The 24,335-nt window shown below is 34.4% G+C and overlaps 1 protein-coding gene across 8 annotated transcripts in view; it reads left to right on the top strand.

Annotated features, from left to right (window-relative positions):
• The window catches only part of CPEB3 (cytoplasmic polyadenylation element binding protein 3), a 92,259-nt gene extending 68,166 nt beyond the window's left edge, over positions 1–24,093 (top strand). For all 8 annotated transcript variants that reach the window (XM_050712052.1, XM_050712051.1, XM_035541636.2 and 5 more), the window contains 4 exons: positions 12,484–12,602; positions 13,951–14,065; positions 17,200–17,381; positions 20,349–24,093. In XM_050712052.1, coding sequence (XP_050568009.1) covers positions 12,484–12,602; positions 13,951–14,065; positions 17,200–17,381; positions 20,349–20,576 — 644 coding nt within the window. In that variant the 3' untranslated portion in view covers positions 20,577–24,093. The remainder of the gene's footprint in view (positions 1–12,483; positions 12,603–13,950; positions 14,066–17,199; positions 17,382–20,348) is intronic.
• Positions 24,094–24,335: the final 242 nt, after the last annotated feature.

The raw sequence follows: 24,335 nt of genomic DNA, 5'->3' as shown, positions 1-24,335 counted from the left end.
TTAGCTTATTACTGAAAATCTTCTTCCAGAAGCAAATTTTCCCTTTCTGCCTACTTCCCTATCTTCCTTATTCTCCTTTGTGGCATCAGAAAGCTTTTTCCAGTCAAGACATGACAGAAGTGATGCAATGCCCACAGTCACTGGATGGGCTTATATTCAGCACTAGGTTTTTGAGGTGGGAGGGTTGGGGTTGGGAGGGGCAGATGTTGGGCTGCAATCCCTGATAGTGGCTCTCATTATTAACTAGTGCATCTCAGCCATTATTTGGTAAGAATCAATCTTGCAACACCATGTGCTGGACAACACTCTGTAAAATGTCTTCCTAAGGGGAATAGTCTCTTGCGAGATTTTTAGGTAGTGGGACCAAATCCAATTATTTTCTGACTGTAACATAAAAGAAGGCTCTTGTCTGAATTTAGACCTCTGCCCTATCAGTAATTTTATCCCTCACCTGTGTGTTGTATTTTTTTTTTCTTGTCTGGTTCTCAAGAAATTGTGGTTGACTTTTAGTCTATTGGACACATTTCTTTGTATACATTGAATTTATTATTATTTTTCTTCTTCCAAAGACTTCAGAGTTGTTAAGGTGTCTCTGATAGGTTGGATTAATTTCTAGCAATCAAAGCACTATCTGCACTGATAGGTGCAGACTGACTCTCTGGGGGGAAACTCAATGTCACGTGCTGGAGTTGCAGCATTTTCTCTTTCCAGAACAAAGTTTTTCCACTAAATGATCTGGACCCTCTCCATTGGTCGTATGCTGAAGAGGCGAGTTGTTTTCTCTCGCTCACTGCCACACTGAGTTAAGATTGCAATAGGATTTCTCATACCTTACACAAACTATTTTATTAGAGTACATTCAGTTAAGCCACAGTCAATATTTAAGGCTTGTGTTGAGAGGATTGCAGCTCCCAAAATCTAAAGAGCAGCTGTTTGAAGTCTGGTTCATGTGTTTACTAATCACTACTCATCATCACAAGCTTTAAATGAGATGCCCAATTCAGTAGGTTCTGTTTAAATACCAATTCCAAGCATTCACTTTCTGGACTAACAGTTGCAGCAAATTTATTTGGACAGATGCCCAAGTAAGTGACTAGGATTTGTCAGTGAGATTTACCTGTGTGCAGTCCTGCTGTTTTCCCCTACCCCTGCATTGTTATGCAGCTGTTACCTGAAGTAAAACTTCTTGAAATTCTCACTTATTTAAAGTCAGCACTATATTTAATCTAAGTGGAAAATAGACAAACATTTGATTAAATGATACAGTGATCTGAAGAATTGACATTGGCAAAAAAAAAAAAAAAAAACGCATTTTGGAAAAGTTTACTGATATCTCTTTTGGACAGAAATAGGAAATTTTAAAGCTAGTTCATATTAAAGAATGCATTCATTTATGGTTTTGTGAATAATTTCTGTACTATTAGATTTTTTCTTGGGTATTCACTTTTCTGGTGGTATATAGGTAAGTGATACTGAGATGATTTTTTTAAAATATATTGAGCAACTAATATTAAGAGCTACACTTGGCTGTGATCACAGGCTTTAAATCTTAATGTTCATAAAGATGACATCAAAAAGAAAGGACGTGCCTTAAGAATTTACCTTCTAATAGTTAAAGGTGAGTCTTATAAGTCATGGGCCTTCCAAATCAGGGACAGGGCAAAGTTCAAAATGTTAACTTTTCTGCTCTTATACCTGGAGATATGCAGATCCTCTTTAGAAGAAAGCTTTGTGTTGAGAGAAACAGAAGCGCATAGAGCTTGATGACTGCCTTCACCACATTTCTTAATTAAGAGCACTGAGTCATGCATTTTTAGGAGTATGCATCTCTTTGTCATTTTTGTGGAAGTTAAAAATATGTTACTGGGATATACTGGTATACTAATTAAGCATATATGTATATTGCACTGTTTATATCAAAGTGACTCAATACATGTGCTTACACATCGCGTGGCTTACTCAGGAGGTATGGGTACATTCTCACTGGATTTTTAGTGACTATGAAGTGTCTGTGTGGGGAAGAAAAACATGAATTCTGATTGAGACTTACTGATAAATATGTTTAAGCAGTGAATGGATATTTAAGCTAAAATTTGGTATATTAAATAATTCTACGTAGCTACTGTTTATACAGAAATTTTACATTGGATAATGGCTAAAAGACTCCTAGGCAGACTGAAAAAAAAAATGTTGTTTTGACTGTTGACACTTCACAGCACAAATATGAAAGAAAATGCTAGTGATTTTAATTTGAATGACTTGCCTGTTCATGATATCTAGCTAAATTCTTAATTTCTGATCAGTCCGTGGCAAGGTGGTAGTCATAGAGCACTGTTCTTCAGCCTTAAAACCATTAGTTTGGACTCTACAAGAAAAGCAATGTACAAAATATCTTAGTGCAAAAAAGTAACTTGGAAAGAAAAATGCAGGAGAAAGAGAAGGTGTGTAAATTCCATTTACAAGTGAATGCACTGATAATGTACATATATGCACGTCTGGACAGAAGTGATAAATATTTTAGATTGTTTTTTCCTTGGTCACTGTAAACACTGTGTTTTTCCTGTTATAGCTGTCTTTATTAAAGAAAGTCAATATAAAAGGCCCAATAATGTTTAAAAAAAAAAAAAAAAAAAAAAAAGATGAGCGCTACTTGTAAAGTATCTTCCCTTTCAAACTCTTAAAAAGAAATAATGCATCAGAGTCATCTGGTTACATCATGCAGCTTCTGTAGATGCATACTGCTACCAGAGGACAGTGACAATGCTAAAACATTCATACCAAATACTCAGTATGCAATTGGAATTACTTTCCAAGAAAACAGATCACTGAAGGGAGTTCTCAGTCACTTCCATGTATTGTAGACAATAGGTTATGAACAATACAAGGAAGAGTGTGGAATTAATCTTTTTACTAGTAATGTATTGCTTATTCTTTCCTTAAACACTAGTAACGAAAGGTTGCTCAACATTATATCACATTAGCAAAGAATTTACCATAGAAGGTGACAATACCGTTTCAGTCTGAAGTTTGTGTTCTTATTAGGAACTTATTAGGAGTTTGTGTTCCTATTAGTCTGAAATTTGTGTTCTTATGTTTTCTTCTAAAAAAAAAAAAAAAGCTCAAAAAGCAGCATTTTCATTTCTTGCTCTGAATAGTTTTCAAAGCAGAAAGCATGTGCAGTTGTAATACTTGGTGTGTATAAAGTTATTATTTTTTTTCAAATATTTTATTTTGTAAATGTTGTTGCTGTGTCAGCTGCGTGTCAGTGTATGTGCAGAACCCCAGTTTTCAAATTCTCCTGTCCTATTAACGACGTAACAAGGGATGCACAAAGCCTTGCATTGGAAAAGGAGAGACATCTGACATTGACACACAACCTTTATTTTTATCTAAAGCAAAGGTCAGTAAAGCCCTTCTTAATTGAAGTCTCCCAGAAATAACCATTGATCCTACTTTGGAACAGAAGCACAGGTTGTCAAGAATAGATTTTGTGGAAATTGTTCTAGATCCAACAAAATTTTAGATCCTTACAGAAGATAAAATGTGTTTGTGTTTTGTTTTGTTTTCTAGCCATTATTTAAAAACCTCTAATGACTAAGACACTAATAAGTTTTAAGGAAGCAAAAAGAGTGAGGGAGTTGAAAGCATTACCTGAAATTTGAACATACCGAAGTACTAGAAAAAGGGTTTTGTCCCTTATCTGTAGGAAATAGGCTGCTTTTATCAAATGGAAGCCGTTAAATGTCTCTCTGATTCTCATCAACAACTTCTAAAACCAAGTAGATGTTACTGATACTCTGCTTTTTTTATAAAGTACTATATTTTTCCCCATCAAGTCTCAGCTCTATTTAATTTATTCTATTTTTATTTATTCATCAGAGGGATTCTGTTCTATCCCTCTGATTTCAAAAGCTAGGGGCAGATGAGAGCTGTTGTGTGTCTCAGATGTCTCACTGCTGTGCCTGGCAGCTTTTACGTATATTATACCATACGAAATCCTCCCGGTTTTGGGACCTATGATGTATGTGGCTAATGCTGTCTCAGTGCAATCAGTCTTCTACATAGCAATGGAGGTGGTGCATCTTTCGTTTAATAAAGTGAAAATGATAATATTTTAGAGGATTTAATAAATCCAGTGTTGTTTGGTGTGTTTTGTTATTTTTTTGGTAAAATGTACCACTCTTATCTCCCAGAAAAGTGCATACTTTCACTAACTAGAAATTTTAAGAGAGAAAATTTGTTCTGCAAATGTGAGTAATTGAAAATTGGAAACACATTCTGTCATTAAGGTCTTCAAGCTGCATCTTTTCTGTATGGCCAACAGAGACGAGACTTGAGCAACTAGAACCTGAAAACAATCCACATGCAAGTGAACATTCAAACCAGTTATTAACCAGCAATTCATTGAAGCAGAAATTGACAAATTGACTACTAATAAAACAAAGAGAAATAAAAGCCTAGTGCTGAAGCTGTGTTGTCAGCAACAGAAACCTTTTGTTAAGGGAAACTGCTGACAGCATGTCTTTTATGGAAAGAAGTAAGATGCAAAGTAATTGCAATTTAGGTGTTCTTAAAATTAATTTAGCTAAACTGTAAAAAATGAAACAAAAATAAGCAGCCCCCCCCCCCCCAAAAAAAAAAAGTTTTAAATTATCTAAAATAACCTCTGAAATTAAACTGTCTGAAACTTTTTTTGCAGATTAGTTGCTCTCTTTGACACACTGTGTATGCAGTCTCATTTATGTTGTCCATCTACACCATTCCCCTGGATCTGTAGCTTTGGTTTTTTAAAACTATTTGTAGATAGCACAGCTAAAACTGTCTGGATAGCAGATTAAAGGAAAACTCTAGCAGTAAATTCCATATATGAAGCCTTTAACCTATCAAATGCTCAAGCATAATATATCTTTCATTATGAAAACCATTATGGTTTTGCAGGTATTTTCATTTCCCTAGTTATTTATCCTCCTGTATAAACAATGGTGCTGGTTTTGTGTAAGTGCAAAAAGAAGCAGAAGGGATTGTTTTCAGATATGGATGATCAGTGGTATTAATTTTAAAAAGACTGTTAGCAAAATTCTTCAACAATAATGATGTTTTTGCCCTTTGGATGAACAATAACTAGAATTCAGAGTGCTGTTCTGACGGGATTGGAATCAGTAATGTGGAGTGACCCTGGAAGACAGCAGAAGCACTCATCTTTTCTAAGATTTTGTCTAAGCAACATCCTCCTGGAGTATTGGTCTTTAAATAAATCCCTTAATTTAATGGATGGAGAACATATAGTCAGTTTGAACAGTTGCCTTTCCTGGTTCCCTACACCTCACAACTGTTGAGCCAACCATCTGCATTCTGGCTTAAGAAATATTTTGCAGCCTGAGTTCCTCTCTAGACAGTTTTAAAGTTACTGTGAAGTGCAGACTATCCAACTGTCTGCACAGAGGAGCGCTAGAATCATACGCACCTGGAAATATCTTGCTGGTTTCTTGGTCTATGTAAATGATGTTGGGTATTAAGTCTTTCCTTTTTGTCTACTCTATTTTGAATTTAAAAGGTAAAATGTTGTAAAATCCAGTATCAAATTTCGCTAATTAAAAATAACTGACTTCAGCTAAAAAATCTAGATTTGGGGACCTTTGTTTTCTTCCCCTGGAAATTGTATGCAATTAACATAGTTTTACCTCATGCTGACACTAAGGAATGGAAGCTGAAATCAAGCAGACTACCGATTTGCATTTATCTAGAATTTTTCTGTATTGAAGTTGCTCAGAGTGGAATTTGAAATTGGCTTATTGACAAACAAGAGTAACAGGGGTTTCACTCAAACTTGAAAGTGATCTGTTTTCAGCCATCTGTTCAGAGTTGAAGCAGCAGCAGCAGACCCAAACCCATTAGATGAAAATGAACTGCTTTGTCCGGAGCAGTCGTGGTTTAATATTGCCTTTGGAAACTGAAATTGATAAATTCAATTCTGAATTTAGTTGTACTTTTTTTGGTGTTTATGGATGCAAATGCTTCCTATTTCATGCTGCTGACCCTGTAAATTTCACAGAGGTAGTTCTTGCCTCATCAAAAATTTAGTCTTTTTCATATAATTAATTTATGCGACTACTATTATAACTATGATAAACCAAATTGTAGGTTATAGCCTTTGTTTATACCCTTTAATTCTGATTTATAGCTGCTATGGATCATGTTGCTTTCTGAAGTCTGAAGTTTTAAAATGGCTGTGACCTTTGAAAGAGGAGACAACCCTATAAATTTGCTGTTGCAATGTTTTATACTAGTGTAGAAGTAAAATGACAGACAGTAAGAGAGGTTTTAATACTCTTGTGGAATATTCTCCACAAATCTAGTGGAGGTTTTTTTGTTTGCTTTTTTGAAAGGGTGGAGGGGTGGGTGGCATGTCAATGGTTTTCATCAGTAAATTTGGGAGAAGTATTTTTACTACAGGACAGACTGAGATGGTATCTCAATACTAACTCTTTTTTCCCCGTAAGCCGAGAAAGTCTGTAAGTTGTGATGATCAACAAATCCTTTCTGCTGTTTGGTTTGTTTTAGAGTTGAAAGGACTTTGTAAGTCTTTAGCTGTATATATATTCACTGCAGCACTATTGGAATGCTATTGTCTCCATTCAGCAGTGAAGTGAAGAAGAAACACTGGGGCAACTGTCCCCATCTCAAAAACAACGTTTGTCCTTGTGGAGCAAATAGATGTGGTGGTTTTTTTTTTGGTTATTGTTTTTCTTTTTGTTTGTGCATGTGTGTGGTTGTTCTCATTTGTTTTTTAATTTAAATTGAAGAAGTGGGGAAAAACTCCCAAAATATTTGTGACAATGTAGGAAGTTACTAATTTCTCTATTATTTGTGGTATGTTTTGATCATTTGTAGTAATTGTTACGTGTTACTTTCCATTCTGTTGGTAATCTCAGTGATGTGGGCTATTTAACAGTAAAACTGGGATTATGAAGACGTAGTTCATTTCATAGAGGCTACTGATCCAGAACCTCAGATTTCTTCAACTCTTCCATGTGATCTGCTTGCTTTGTTGACTTTTCTTGACATTCATCATCTCTTATTTAGCTATGCATGCTTCATTTAACTACTATGTAGATTCAGGATTTCACAGCTGTGGAACTAAGGATACGGAGTACATACCTTTAATTAAAAGCAAACAAAACCTACCCCAAAACCTGTCTTTAATGTGGCATATGGCAAATTTCTTACATATCAAATTACTCAGACTCAGTCTAGTACTCATGAAAAACACAAAAATGAATAGGAATCTAGTTGTAAGATGCAAAACTGTTCACATTTCTTACCTTTTGGGTTTTTAGAGAAAAGAATCAGCTGACAGTGTCATATGCTTCCATTTAAAATTAGACTGCCTAAAAGAAGTCTTTGCAGCCCTGACTAATACATAATTTCACTCTTCTGCAGTAGCTAAGTGAGATTACTGTCCTTTCTATTTTGAGGTTTCTTAAGTATTTAAAGCCTTTGATGTCGTCTTGAAAATCCGGTCATGTCACTGCAACGTTTAGAAGAAAGTCTGTGTTGTTTGTTTTTTTCCAACACCTTGGATTTTTATTTTTCAAAAATCAGTTTCATTTTTAATAGTTCTTTCATCTTTGGATTTAGAAATGTTTTATTCATGTTCAAAGCACCTTCTGATAAGATAAGATAAGAATGGTGACTTTGAGCAACGACCCTTTGTCATCACATTAACTGATTTAATAATTTGGTTCATACTGTTTCTAAATGTTCCTTTACTGTGGACTTTAAAACAAGTTTATTCTAAAAGTTCTAGTAAATACAAATGTAATTAAATTTAAAGCTATTTTTAAAAATCCGGGGGGGAGAAGAAATTGCTATTTATATTTCATGATAAAATTACATCCATTAAAGCTACTTTTTTGAGGTACCCATCTCAACCACAGAAAAATAAACCCACGGATGTGAAACTAGAATATTAACTTTCTTTGCAAGTTTAAGTCCATCTCATTTTTTTTATATAATAATGTGAGGTAGATATGTATTGAAATACATTATGTAAGAGATCTTAGGTGGATGGTAGATTTTTTTATTGTAATCTTGTAATCTATAAAACATCAGAAAAGAATCAGAAAAGACACTGTCAAAGCTTTTAAAAGACAGAATGAAAGAAAGTGTGCTTCAAAGGTAGTTTAACTTTTTTTAAAGTTTAAGTAGTCTTTCCATTCTGCATATGAGATAAATACATGTGACTACACAAAGTCTGTTCTGGCTTGCTATGCAGTATGTAGACAGAAGAGAAAGTGCTCCTTTTTGTATTCTTAGTTTCACTGCCCAACACCAGTGTTATAAAACTGAGAACACACGTGAATATGTTGAATACTATTTCTATATCTTATTTTGCAAGCGGGCTGAATTTTGGAAATTACGAACTTGAGATCAATTACATAAGAAATTGATAGATGTTATGCAGACCTCTGCCATGCATATATATTCAAATACTCTTTGACCTTGTATATAATTATTCATTACTAGCCTAGACAAGGCTTGCAAAAAAATATTTTCCAGACTATAGTAGCATCATATGGTAGTTTCAAGCATAACTTGCATTTCAAATGACAATCTTATTTCAAGCTTGTGGGACACAGTGCATATGCCAGATTTTCCTGTTTGTTCTCAGCAAGGCTAAGTGAAATTAGACCAACTGGACAAAATATCCTTTCATATGGAAATTGTGTTGCTGTTTAGATGTCAGAATGGCACATGTACAAAGCAGCTCAGGTCTTGCACTGCTTTCCATAAAATAACAAATCCTTGAGCTCAAGGATGAGGAGCTTGTTGGCTGTGCCTCAGAATCTAAGGAAATTAATCTTCTCTTCATCTTCTCTCTGCTGTACCACTTTAGAAGTTGTAGTGACATATAGCAAAATATGCTGTTGTCTTTCTCCAGTGGATTGCAAAGTGCAATGTGTATTGTCAGCACTACAATGATGTTGTACCAATAGCCAAAAGAAGGAGTTAGATTGTTTCTGCTCTGCCAAGAAGCTATATATCTGTGTATATAGGATATTCTACTGTTGTCAAGTATCTTGCTATTTCCTGGGGTTTCAAATAACTTGCCTGTTTTACTTTGTGGGTATCTGAGTTAGGAGTAGGCCCCCGAGCCCTTAAGCTTGAGTGCCTGCTCAGATGAGAATAGGTCACTGGTAAGGTTTGTCTGTAACATGCAGTCATGCTACAGCATGCTACCAAAACTCATCAGTTCCCTTTCTTTGACTGGGGGTGTTGGTGGGGTGTGGAACAAAACAACAGAAAACCAACAACTATGCTTTAAGTATCTTTCTTGTCCATATAAGCTTCTACATGATTCCTTTATCATTTGAACTTCTGTTATTTACTTATTTTTCATGTCAGTGTAACCTTTGTTAGTCTTCAGTATCAAAAGTCCTTGAATAATGGGAACAGAAGTGCAATCACCACATTTTGAAGTAATGCTGAGCACCATGTATACTTTGCTGGTCCAGCCTGCTTGCTTGTCTAGATTAACAGAAGACTGCTGCCATAATCTACTTACCTGTCTGACTTCAGAGAGCCCCCAGAGACAGGCAAATGTGCTACAGTCACAGAGGTCCAGAGGAATGAGGAGGTATTAACTTACTAAACTAAAACTCACAGCTGGTGCTAGCCTCAGGTTAGAAAAATGAATTCATACTAACTTGGACTGTAATCTAGCAGCCAAAGTTTAGCTAATTTTATCTGGTTCATAATTATTATGATCACACCATTTAGTGTACCCAAAAATGCCTGTCAACTCCAACTACCACAGAGGTAACCTCTTACTATGACCCACAAAAACCTGGAAAAACTTCATAGAAGAAAGAAGCTTTCCAAGCTGTTGTCTGCATTTTTGCCAAGTAATTAGCCAGAATTTCCCAATTTTGATTTTGACTTTATGCTAAACAAAATTCAGAGATTTTGCTGGTTTGAGATTTATAAAAGTCTGAAATAGACAAAAATTCTGCTTTTTGGAGTTCAAATCTTGTGGTCTCGTCAGAAGATAAAGCTTTAAATATATTTTATACATCCTTTCAAAATATACATAAATGTACGTGTCTTACTATTTGAATTTCATAGTACTAGAATGATCTGTACTGCATCTTCTGTGAATTTGTCTCACAAGACACTTATATAAAATATAAACCAGGGATTGGGGTAGAACTATGAAGTGTGCTCAGTTGGTTTTGGAGGTGTAATGCCCTGGTAGTCTTTTCTACGTGTCTGGTTTTCTGACTGGGACATTTTATAAGGCTGAAAAAGAAGCTTTAATTTCTGTACTGAAACTATAATTTATACAAAGTTTTTGCTCTAATTATCAAATTTAATCAGAAAGAATGGTATGGAGTAAGGAAGATGTAACAAGTGCATAGATGGAAAATAAAATGAAGCTGTAAATGGTAACAGTTGCAACTGAATTATTTTTGTACTCTGTTAGTTAATTTAAGTAGTTTTATAAAGTCTAAAACTAAGATGTTGAAGTGTGCTTATAGCTTTAGGGAACTGTTTCAAGAGAATTACATCTCCCAGAGAGGAAACCAATGCTTTTACTTAAGTATTTCACTTTTTATTTGGACTGTATCTTTAATCTACTCCAGTGCTAGGTATGCAAGTTCCACTTTTGCTAGCAAGAGTGTTGATCAAACTTTTTTTTTTTTCTTGGGTAAGTCAGTCTTTCTAGGTATGTCCTAGGCTCTAATTATGTTGTTAACACAGTATTTTTTGTCTTTTAAAACAACCAACTGCACAAAATTTAATGTTCTTTGAGAAGTCACATAGGACTAGATAGAGTAGGGTAAGAGGTAATTTGGTAGATTTCCTCTACGGAGGAAAACTGTCTTACTATTTTTTTTAATTTTATTTAATAAATCTAGAGTTGCATAGTATGTATTTAAAAAGACATGCCAAGTAATATTCACTCAATACTTACTGCAAAACTTAGGCTAAGACACAACTTAATAGCAAATAGACTATGTAAAGCTATCCTACAAGTTGGCATAATTTAAATGTGGTATACCACTGATGGGCGCTTAGTTTGTGTAAAGAGTCTTAGGCAGAGAAAGCCTGGCAGCCCTTACTTAAACTCCAACTGCCCCTAATTGCTGCAGATTTTCTCAGAAGTAGCCTGTAAGATGTATAAGGGCAAAATTATAAAGGTCAGAGCCAACACGTTCACATTCAGTGAGAAAACTGAGTTGAACTGATTATGGAGCAAAAGAGTAATGCGTGCTTGATAGAAAGCCCTCTTATGTGGGCAGCTGTATTCAAGTCTAGCAACCAGTCTTCAGATGGCTTTGCTTAGTGTAGCTTGTACTGTATTAGTTCACTTCTGACGTGGCAAAAACATGGACTACTCAGGTTAAATCTTTATTCAAATTTAACAACGTTAAGCAAAACCGAAGAAAGGTTTCTTGTCAGCTGTATTGAGAAGAGCACTGAATGCCACACACACATAGTTTTACTGGCTAAATTGAAGTCCTGAAATTCTGAATTACTTGGGGCAATTTTTATTCGACTTTTTTCTTTCTTTTGAACAGTTGTATTTAAATATAAATAACACAGCAGGTCTTTTAATGAAACACAACAAGTAAAACACAGCAAGTGCCATTCTTTTTCATTTATGCCTATTTATTTTAGGTGTTTTTTTCATATAGAGTTAAGCGTGTGAGCATAGAAACATTGTGCTCCTTCAGAATTTAAATTAGCAGTTCTTTTAAAGTTATTTTCTATTTTGCAAAGTTTGTCTTACTTCTTGATGTACTCTGCTAAAGTTAACTTTTGACTTAGTGTATCACTGTTAATAACAGCATGTTTATTTTTTTTAAACCACTTATAAAAACTTAAAACTTGTTCCAGGTGAATGATTTAAAATTTCATCCTAACAGTATGTACTCTAAGGAATTTTGCTTAGAAATAAAATATACTACTCATTTACTTTGTAAGTATAATTAAATAAGGGTAATTCATATTATTTTATGATATGTTAACATTTCTGCCTTTAAGTCTCTTTATCTGCTTAGCTATATATATTTTTTTTACTTCTAATATTTATTCTTTCTAGATAGTAACAAGAAACTCAGTGTCTCCATTATAAGATCATAATCACTGATACCACCATATAAATAGCTCAGACATAGTGGTTGGATAATAAGAACCTATATTCTCTCAACCTGTATTCTCTCCACTTGAAATAATTAGTTAAACAAATTAACATAGTCGTACCCAGAAAGCATTCTCTTCTCCATTCTGAAATCAATACTGTACGAGGGTATGATATAATTTTGTGAATTTAAATTTATGAAAATAAACTAAGAGCTTTAAGAGTTGCTTGTAATTCTTATATTTTATTCATGTTTGGGATTTATTTTCCTTATTGATTAAAAAAATACTTTATAAATTAACCTGTTCTTTTTTTCTTGCGCCCTTATCCTTTCCAAGGTTATGCCTTTCTGCTGTTCCAGGAAGAAAGCTCTGTACAAGCTCTCATAGATGCCTGTCTGGAAGAAGATGGGAAACTTTACCTGTGTGTGTCAAGTCCCACAATCAAGGATAAACCAGTAAGTAGCTTATGCCATGACACTTATGCTGGCTGCTAACCCATTTGTTGTTACTCTTTTCAGTGAAATAATAATAAATAAATACTTATAGTTAATTGACATGTCCATTTCCTGTTGCTGTCCTTGATGTTACATTGAATTGACTTTCTTTATCAGTGTAATGTGGTTTTAACATTTGCTTCTTTCTGATAAATGCCATATTCAATTAACTTTCATATTTGGTACTTCTGGTATCTCACAGGAGTATGCATCCTTTTACAATGTTAGATATAAAGCAATTGGATTAAGCATTTTTTTTTCTGTATCATTGGAAAGAAAAGAAGGCCTTATACAATGAAATGAAGAACTTAACCATGCTCTCCTCCTCCTCCTCCTTCTTCTCATCCTTTCCCTTTCCCCTCCATTAAAACCCAGATAGCTTCAAATATCCCCTGTACTCCATTAGGTTTCTTAATTGTTATTTTTTCTGCATGCAATAGCTAAGAAATTTATAACTTAGTTATGTCTAATTTACCACATATAAACTGCAGGGCAAACACAAGTAATGCAGACAGCTACAGCAGAACATATGGTAACCTGTTTGTATTGTTTGCATCTCTAAAGTTCTTTAATGCTACTCTTTTTTTGTGGCTACAGATACGTACAGATAGATGGAAACTACAGATAAATATAATTAGATAAAATATGCTGCCTTTTTAAATGCTATTTAAAAGCTTACACAGATAAATGAATAATCTAATATTACAGCACAGTCAGTATGCTTATGCACTAAGATTGATAAACAGACAAATGAACATTTTTATCAAAATTACTTGTGAGCAGTTTCTTTCTGTATAGTCTGAAGACTTCGTCTCAGCTGTGTTGTTTGCTGCTTAACAGAAGTGAGCTATTGCACTTCTTAAATAAACTCCTTTTTGTATCCAAGTACAGAAATTAATTACATTTCTTCTACCCATTCTATCAGTGCTTTAAAATTACTGGATCCTTGAATGTGAAGCCCAAACTGCACCTGTAATTATATACAAGTGATAAAATATTCTGTATGTCCTTTCACAGATTTCTTGTTATAAATGACAATTAGGGGCAGGCAATTAATGAGAAAGGAGAGTTTGATATGATGAAGAATTTAACTCAAGTGTGGCCTCTAGAGGTGACAAATGAATTGTCCACCTTCTTTCAAAAACAGATAAGCCATGTCCTTGAATTGTTTTGGTGGTTATGCCACTGATTTACTGCTTTTGCTAAAATAAAATTATGCTGTTAATTAGAGAGACTTGGCAATTATTTCTTAATTTAAATTGAGTTGTCAAATTCCTTTACTAAAACTAATCTTCAATACTCTTTACAGGTGCAAATTCGACCTTGGAACCTAAGTGACAGTGATTTTGTGATGGACGGATCTCAGCCTTTGGACCCAAGAAAAACTATCTTCGTTGGAGGAGTTCCACGGCCCCTCCGAGCTGGTGAGCCCAATGAAAATATTGGGCATGTAACAGGGGTTTCAGGTTGTGCAGAAAAGACTTAAAAGGAGCGAGAGAGAGAGAGAGAGAATATATGTAAAAGATTTAGAGCAGGAAACATTCTGTCTTTTCCAAAGATCATAGCTCACTTTCAAAGTCAACCAGTTTCTTCCTGCCTACAAAATACAAAATCTGAATATTTCTGATCTTTTAAATAGATTACTAATTATAAGTAGAAACATTTTTTCTTCGAATTTCAATAATATACTAGAACTTGGCTGATTTTCCTTAATATAGACCATCTTAATCCTAACCCTGATTTGTTTGCTAGATGCAGCCAAGTCTCCCTACCCTTTGACTAGAAGACGAAATTCCGCCAGCCCATTTCCAGACATTACATCTGCAGCTCTGATTTCTCTCTGTCTTTCTCAACCCTAACCCTAATTTTCCTGTGAAGCTATAGACAAGGCCTCTTAGCTGTTGCTAAGAAGAAAGATTTTATTTTTTTTTTCCCAGCACAGGTCTCTTGCTAGTCTTGGTATCCCCACTCTGTACAGAAAATCACTTTCCAGACTCATTTCGATGTAGCTCTGTTTTCTCTCTCATTTTTTCTACCCTGTTTTTCTTCCATAGAGTCAGAGACAAGACTCCCTAGCCTTAGGTCAGAGGAAATATTTATTATCCCATCCGAGATCTATGGGCAGCCCCCACTATGCTTTGAAGGCCCTTTTCCAGCACAGCTCCCAGGTGTAGCTCAACATTTATTTATTGTTTCCCCCTTCGTAATCCTTATATTTTTGCTGAGCTATTGACAAGGTCACAAAACCGTTAGGGAGTTGAAAGCATTTCTGCTAGATAGGTCTTCTGGCAGCCATCACTCCCTGTTACCAGTTCCTTTCCAACCTCATTCTGAGTCAGCTGCATAGTCTCTTCTTCTTAATCCCAATTCTAATTTTCGAGGGCTGTGGTAGGTAAGGAGCCTCAACTGTTGTCCCAAAGAAAGACTGCTAGGCCATGATTCTTGGTAGCTGCTGCTTTCCAGCCCCCTACAACTGTAGCTCCTCGCTTTCTCTTTCTTCCAATCCTAATCCTAAACATATTTTTTTGGGGAAGCTGTACACAAGATCCCCCAGTTATTGCTCTAAGAAAAATTTCTCTTAATCCAAATTTCTTGGCAGCTTCCATTTTCCTCACCATCTTAAAATAAGGCATAATTGTAAGAGAGGTTAATTATGTAAATGATAACAATTAAATATTACCTCACTTCTAATTATAGCACTTCATAAAACTCTATGTCATTTGGCCTTTCAGAAATTATGTGCTATATTTGAGAACTGATGCTTAATGTCTCCAAAGCAGACAGGCAGTTTCCAGTTTTTCTTGCTTGCAGCTTTCAAGATCTCATTCAGATGTTTTATAAAGATGTCTGAATACTGCGTGGTTTTATTCTCCTGGAATCGCATATGTTCTTTGTAGGCAAGAGTAACTTACTGGAACTACTATTTTAAATGGTTTTAAATGTTCTTGCTGTTTTTCTATACCATCACTTTCTGGGATCCTTACCTAAATGGTGATTACAAATCATAGAATCATAGAATATCCTGAGTTGGAAGGGACCCATAAGGACCATCAAGTTCAACTCCTGGCTCCACACGGGACCACACAAAAATCAAACCATGTCTGAGAGCAGTGTCCCAATGTTTCTTTAACTCTGACAGGCTCTGTGCCATGACCACTGCCCTGGGGAGCCTGTCCCAGTGCCTAACTTTCCTCCTGGTGAAGTACCTTCTCTAATGTCCAGCCTGAGCCTCCCCTCATGCAGCTTCGTGCCATTCCCTTGGGTCCTATTGCTGGTCATCACTGTAAAGTAAAAGAATCTTCTAGTCAGTACATTATGATGATAGTTTCCCCTTACTGTTTGGAGCATGAGTTTTATCTAGTTTGGTAGAATGAGTCAGATGTTTGTTTGCTCATTGCACATGGATAAATTAGCATATGGTCTTCCCTTAATGTGACAAACACATTTATACAAATGGACATGTACTCTGTTTAATAGTAGGCTCAATTCTATGAGTAGTTAGCAAGTTTTGTGAGAGCTACAACAATTTAAATATTTAGTAAAATATTTTTTTCTTTCTGGATATCTAAAATTGAACATACTACTGAAAGTGTTTTCACACATTAGCATAATGAAAATCACTGACTTGGCAGGTCCCAGTACCTTGCTTTGCAAGAACTTGTCCTTTATCTCTTTTTTTTTTTTCCCTTTATTAACTTATAGAAATAACTTGGCTCAGTGACCATACGTCTTTGTACAACTTAAATGCCTCTTCTCCATTTCTTAAGAAAAAAATCTCTCTTTTCATTAAGAAATGGAGAAGAGGCATTTAAGCTGTGCAAAGACATATGGTCACTGAGCTACTGAGTGAGTTCTTTCTCCTAACCTCCTTTCTGTACGTTTCCTCAGCCCTACACTCAATCTGTCATCTGAGTGATGTTTGTAACTTCTTTAGAATTATTGTAGTGTGAGGAAAAACAGCAAACCATTTTAAAAGATCCACAATCAAGTTAATGTTCTACAAAAATAATAAGTTAAATTGCGCCCCAAATGTAGGCTTTCTTTAAATATAGTAACTTTTGATGTTTCACCAAATTTTGTTTCAAATAGAAAGTAATTCCTTAAAGTCTTTTCAAACTCCTGGTATATAGACTAAAGTAACAGATTCCAAATACGGGAGTATCTTTAAGTGATGTTATATGTGTGCTAGCATTAACAAACCGCATTGTTGTGGTAAATCCTGAATACCTAATTCCAAACAGCACAGTTTGAATTTACCTTATGATAAATTCCAAAACAGTTGACCTGATACCTACGTTAACAACATAATTCTGCCTTTTTTTTTTCCCACACTTGAATCACAGCAAGCTTTGTTTTTACAGTCTGTTTCTTTGACTTTATATTTTACTGTAATTCACATAGAGTTGTTTCAAGCTGTTGTTAAAACCAATGTTTAGGTTTGCTGTTTTAGACTTTGGAAGACATGTATGCTAAGGCAAATAGCACTATTTCTTATGCAACAAACCAAACAAAACTATTTATGTTGAATCCATAATATTTAAAAATTGCCTTCTTGCAGTTGAATTGGCAATGATTATGGACCGTTTATATGGAGGTGTCTGCTATGCTGGCATTGATACAGACCCAGAGTTGAAGTATCCAAAAGGTGCTGGCAGAGTGGCTTTCTCTAATCAGCAGAGCTATATTGCTGCTATCAGTGCTCGCTTTGTCCAGCTCCAACATAACGACATTGATAAACGGGTAAGTAAAATAGCATAGAATGGAATGATTGCTACTAACGAAACCGTACAGATTTAAAAAAAAAATAATAAATCCTTAAGCTAATACATGTTAGAGAACACTGTAACCTCTGTTCTTCAGTTTACATTAGTTAATTATTTAAAAACATATTTAAGCTGTCAAAGCAGAGTGGAAAAAATATGCCTTTAACATCTTAAATAACTGTTTAGCACTAAAACCAGAAAATAGCTGGTGGTAAACTCAGTTTAGTCTTGGTTTTATTTGTTTTGAATTCTGAAGGTCAGATGTCATAGAATTACCCACCTTCTTTCTCCTGCTTTAGATGTTAGCTTATTGTGCATCAACAGATATTATTTAGTGTCTACTTACATAGTTTCTGGCATTTCTGCTATTGTTAGGTAACTTTCTCTTTCTACATTGTATGTCTAGCCTTAAGGTTCCTAAAACACAGGGGTTATCACAGGTATAACAGGTAATGCTGACCTCAAGATCTTGAGTATTATTTAACCAAAAATAGATGCCGATAAATCCTAGATGGGTAAAAGGGGGTAAAAATAGTGTTGGGTTTTTTCAGTTTATGGGTTCTATAGGGTATTCCAAGTATAGAGAAAAATCCATATCTTTGCTACAATCTGAGCTGAAGACATTAAAAGGAAAACATTTCTTAATTTCCAAGAGATTTTATTTCTTTAGACTTTCTATCTTCTCATCTTGATTACGTGTACAAATAACACCTATGTTTTTGAGGACTTAGTATTTAGAATTCTTCAAAAGATGCAGTGCTATGCATTATAACAATAGGGATGACTGTTTTTCTACTTAATCTAATATACAATGTTTATTAAAGAGTCAGCTTGACACATATTGGGTATGTCTATGACATGCAGTATATTTAATAACATAGCTGCAAAGCAGAGTCCAAGCTGGTTTTGATTTCTCTTTAAAAGCCTGCAGTGAACTTTTTGTTAGATTAGATGAGGGCATGGAGTTAGTCTTTGAACTATTTTTCTGTGATGCTACTATACCTTATGACTTTAACTAAGACAAAGCTGTTCATAAGTATTATTATTATTTTTTTTGTACATTTAATTCTTAAAATTTCTACTGAGACACTAACAAGATTAATTTTGGAAACTTAATCACACTGTTAAACCCTCTGAGATTTATGTATTACCCATGCTTAAAAACTGGGTGATACATTTTCTTTCTAAGCTTTAAGACACAACTACAAATGATGCTAACTGGTAATTGTTACAAAAATTAATACTTTCCCCAGATGTCTGACTGAGAATTTAAGCTTGATTATCTTTTATCTGTTTTTAAACTAGGTTTATCTGTGAAGTTGAAGAAATATGAATTCATTTAATTCTGTCCTTAAATGTTAATTTTTATATGTAATAGATTGAAATCCCTGAATTGTACGGTATACATTCTTAAAACTATTTCATTAGGAATGAAAACAAGAAAAGGAGTAAGAGAATCAATTTCAGACCTTCACAATTCATGCTTTGAAAATGTGAGTAGGTGGAGATCTAGGGATGTACATTGGACCTGCCTTCTTCCAGATTCATGTTGAGATAGTGATAGATGCAGAATGATAGTGATAGATAGTGATAGAGTGATAGTGATAGATGTAGAATGGCAGTTATTCAGACTGGTTCTATGTCATAACAGTAGTATAGTGTAACCAAAAAAAAAAAAAAAAAACAGTTCTGGCAGATCCATATGCAAGAAATATAACTCGCTATATCAGATTTGCTTCAAATAAGTAACATTTGCTGAAATGTGATCGGGATAAACTGAAGTAAAATTCACCATAAAACTTTGTTGTATAGGATTCTTGTTTTTCAACTTAATACTTCATTCTGTATTCTTTAATAATTCTTCATTCTGTTTCTTTAATATTGCATGTATTTAAGCATAGTTACTGGATTCAAGTTTTCTTTGCATTATACTTAGCCAGAGAGTATCACTTGTACAAAATAATTTATAATCGAAGTATGAATATTTCAACTTTTTCTGTCTTTTAACGTAATTATCTGAACTTTATAAACTTTATGAACTGTATAAATAGCTTCACAGAGACACAGAAATTTACTTACATAATCTATTGACTTCCCCAGAATGAATAAACCGTCAATTTAAACGTGTAGGCATGATTCTGAGGATCAGATACAGGAGAAAACTCACATGTTGTCAACTCCTGTAGTAGTAGTATTGTGAATGCCTAGTCATGCATCAAAATACTGCTGTTTGGCACAGGTGCTTTAAAAACAACAACAAAATCCCCATCCTAGGATGTTTATGACTGAGAGTAGGACAAAAGTCAGTGGCTCTCAAGCGTGTTTTTAATTGATTGCAAGGCCGTAGTTGGAACAACTACAAATCTTACTACGTTTCTAGAGCTAAAAATAAAAGAAATAGACAGTGATTTTAATAGAAGTTTAATACAAGCACATTTAATTTTGTTTTATGTCAATAATCTCTTCATCTTTTAGGCTTGTCCTGCATTTTGCTGTTCACAAAAAACAACCAAACAATAAACCTCAAACTCCCCAGACCTCTCAGGTTTTGCAATACCAGTTTGTTCTATATAAGTCAATCTACTTTCCTTCCTATGTGCTGCTCTCTCTCACCCTGCCTTCATGACAACCAATTTCACATTCCTGGAAACTTCTTAGCAGCAAAATCCTTGGAGATGCTATTTTTGCCATACTTCCATTTTTGTACTTTCACATACCTAACTTTTCCAAGATATATTGAATAGTTATCAAAGCACACAGTTCCTTGAGATTTTCTGACAAGTAAGCTGGTAGGTATGAAAACTTAAGTGCCAAGCTGTTTGGGTTAATCCATTATTAGTTTAAAACCTTCAATAGAGTCAAAAGAATTAAAATATTGTTCTTTCTATTCATACTTAGCAAAACTATGTAATCTTCTTATAGTTATTTCTTCTTTTCAATGCAGGTGGAAGTGAAGCCATATGTGCTGGATGATCAGATGTGTGATGAATGCCAGGGCACTCGTTGTGGTGGAAAATTTGCTCCATTCTTTTGTGCCAACGTTACCTGTTTGCAGTATTACTGTGAATACTGCTGGGCAAGCATACACTCTCGTGCTGGGCGAGAGTTCCACAAACCACTGGTAAAGGAGGGAGGTGACCGGCCCCGCCACGTCCCGTTCCGCTGGAGCTGAACCCCAGGCCTCCCCCAGCAACAAGTACTGGAGTAGATAAAATCGAGGGAAAAAGAGAGCGCTGCCTCAGGGCTTAGTGTTCTGGAAATCTGTGCATTCGTCCTCGACTTTAATGAAGATATGGGTCTTTTTATTACTATTATTATTATTTACAGTCACATTACTGAACTCAGTGTCCAGTATAATACAGACCGGCAGAGTGTAACTGTACTGATTTTGCACTTTGATTCACACAAACATCTGCTTGGTACCTTAATTTCCTACACAAGACTTGTCACTAGTGACATTATGTAGACTGCCATTCTCATCAGCCTTCACTGGTTGATGTGTATGTGATGAAGATTTTTTTTTTATTATAATTATTTTTATTTTTAAACTGGAGCATGCACTTATTTTCAGAAATTTAGACTTGCCCCTAGCAGATGACTTACCAAAGGTAATATTCACAAGTAGGTGGCAGATGTAGCAAAAACTTAAACAGATATTCAGCAATCATTAGTTTGGGTCATTTAGAGTAGTAATAACCCTTAAAGAAAATAAGCCTTTAGTTGCTCTCCATTTTTGACTTGTAAGGATGATACCTCATAAGCTGGATCAGACATTTTCTTTTGTTTTGCTGAGGGTTTTTTCTTTTTTTTTTTTTTTGGTTAGGTCTTTTAGTGTTATGTAAATGTATGCTGCAATAGCTTTTGCTGCTATTAAAATGGTATTACTAATACCATAATACTCTATTCAGGCTAGGGTATCAATTAAAAAATGAATATGTGATTAAAATAGTGATGGCTGCTGAAAGAAGATCAGTATAGCATACAGAAAAGCTTCCAAGGAAGGTCAATATTTTTTGACTGCATGTTTACTTAATCAGGTTGCTGCATGCAATAAATTTTATATATGTCTAATATAAAACCTGCCCACAATGCACAAATTATGAAGAATCTACGTAGGCTACAAAGCATTCAGTAACAAAAAAAAAAAATTGATTACTGACTGGAGGAAGGCATGCCTCAGTAAATGTAATGCTTCTGAAATTAGGATCAGCCCATTACAGAATGACCTATATTACAACAAATATAAAAACTAGCTGTAGGATGTTCTTAAAACAAATTTGTGGATGGTAGATGAAGTACTTTGCGGTGCTCTGTTATATATCGTGCAATTTATTTTATATAGTAAAGTGATTATGTCTAGTACTGTGATCAAACTTAACTGTTAAAGCCTCTGTATCCAACATTAACACACTTTTGACAGTTCATAACAGGTACATAAACAGAAATGAGCTCTTAGTTACAATCTCTCTCCTAATGCTTGCATCATTTACGTAGTTGCAGACCTTGTCCAGAAAACCAAAGAGCTCATACTAGCATACATACACTACCAATTAGATAGTCTGTCAAACTAATAAACTAGGCACATTTAAGAAAGTTAGGGAAAAAAAGTGGTGCTAAAGAAATGTCTGCATATAAAAGTATCATGAGATGTCTGCTCTGTGGATGTGGCGTTATCTCTCTAATCCCTGGATGTATCCTGTGAAGCTTGAATACAATTAAGACCTGCTAACACAGTGGACATTTTTTTAGCATGAACTATGGGGCTGCAGATAGCAATTAAATATAAACACACTTGGTATACTAATGATTGTGAGAATGTGTACACTATTTTTTTTTCCTCCTTTATTTTTGCAGTTCTGGGGACAATCTGACTGGATATGACACCGCATAGTAGATTTAAATGTTCTGGGTTTTGTTTGTTGTGATGTCCTTGTTTGTGTCTAATTTAGTAAGCTGTTTTTCCCAATGTTTAGTTGCAAGTATTGGCTTTGAAAGGAACTTTTCTGTTTTTGGAAAAAAAAAAAAAAAAAAAAAGAAGAAAAAATAGTTTTTTACTGGTTTAAAAGGCTTATTATAATTATCCCTTTTGAGGTTACTTCTGGGCATTTTTGTGATATTGCTTTTTCCCAGCCCAGGTGTCTTTTCTGTTTTTTCATCTGTACAAGACATTTTGTTATGCACTACTTTTTGTATCTAGACAGTTTTCAACAGTCGGCTGATGATTTTTTTTAAAGAAAAAGGCATGCTTTCTGACTGACATGATCTTTTGCAATACCTCAATTTTGAAATATAGGAAAGAAAATGATATTTTCTAAGTAAGTTTATTCAGAAAAATATATATTAATTTAATTCTGCAAGAAAAATGATTTAACAGATGGGTAACTTTATTTTTTTCATGCTTATTTGAGTTTTTTTGAAAATGAAGAAGTTAGAGCTTTATAACTGTAATATTAAAAATCATAGCTAACCTACAGAAATCTACCTAATTATGTGAAAGAAGTAAACCTTTTTGAAGAAATACCCCTCTTTCATGTAGAAACATACCCCCGATAGAGAGAGAAAGAGAGAGAGACAGAGAGAGAGAGAGAGAGAGAGAGAGAGAGAAGCTGGAAAATGTACAATATAGCCTAATGTTGGATTAAAACTAAAAATTATCATAAAGAACAGGTGTAAACAAACTCCATTTGGTGCTGAAAGTTGTGAATAGAAGGTGAAAAAATATTTTCCCTTAATTTGTATATTTATAATCAAGTGTGATTATGCACGACTGACCAGAATTGTGAGAGTTCTTCTGTTTGTATTTTTTTAAAGAGAACTTTTTTTAGTTTATTAAATTATAACATGCTCCCTTTTGTTTTGTAAATGAATGTGCCCCTGAGTTGTTAATATGTTATTATTAAAAGAGGGTCCTTCAAAAAAAGTTATTTTTTAAAATATGGAGTTCTGAACTGCAACTTGACTAAGAAGCCCCTGGGTACAACAGGTCCTATTGTGGCCTTTTCTGATGTGAGACTTGAACTAGTCGATTTTTTTGAAGGCTAACCTAACCTCGACTATTTGTTGTTATGTGCAATACTGTTTGTACTGTTTGTATAAAAAAAAAAAAGAAAAATGAAAAGAAAAAAGGCATAAATCTTTATTGCAGATTTATTTTCATTGCAGACTTTAGACATTGTGATTCACTAAAATCATTTTTCTACTGTCAAATATGTACCTTTTCTTCATGCTGGTATTTTTTCAATAGTAATGTAGCCTTTGTACTGAGACAAATTTTCATTGTTATTTTTAGAAAGATTTTTTGCTAAGAAAAAAATTAAACATATTTACATATTTTTCATTTTTATTTCGTATTTTCTTTAAGGAGTGCTTTCTCAACCATTAATATAGTTGTTTCTGGGAGAGACTTTCATATCTGGTCAATGTCATTAATATTATTTTGTATTTTTACTTGGAATAAATTAATTTTATGATGCTAATTCTTTAAAAGTTTATTTTTTTCATTTTCAGTTATTTTTGAAGCTAAAATCTTTGTAATATTGTTACTAAAGTGTCTAGTTTTTTGAAATGCAAAGCTTTATGTATTAACTTGCTGATGTGGTTTACAATAGTGTGGCAATGATGAAAATGGTTGGTTATGTAAAGTGATTGGAAAATTGTAACAAAGAATTGGGCAATAAAATGACAGAATGAAGCAGAAAAAATGTGATATTTTGAAAAGCCTTTTCCTTTATCAAAATGATTTAGGGAGATAATAGGGATGTCACAGTACCAGTTCGTTGTCTAGATTTATACACCACCAGTGTTGATTAAATACTATTGCCGTTATAATGAACTAAACCTATTGAAACGATGGGTTTTTGACCCTGCCCATTCAGCATAATGCTCCATTACTTTTCTCATTGTGAACTTTTATAAACTCTTTTCGATAGTC

Source organism: Cygnus atratus, chromosome 7, assembly GCF_013377495.2.
Source record: "Cygnus atratus isolate AKBS03 ecotype Queensland, Australia chromosome 7, CAtr_DNAZoo_HiC_assembly, whole genome shotgun sequence".
NCBI classification, from domain to species: Eukaryota; Metazoa; Chordata; class Aves; order Anseriformes; family Anatidae; genus Cygnus; species Cygnus atratus.
The sequence above is the reverse complement of the archived record's forward strand: the minus strand, read 5'-3'. Positions and strand labels throughout refer to the sequence as shown.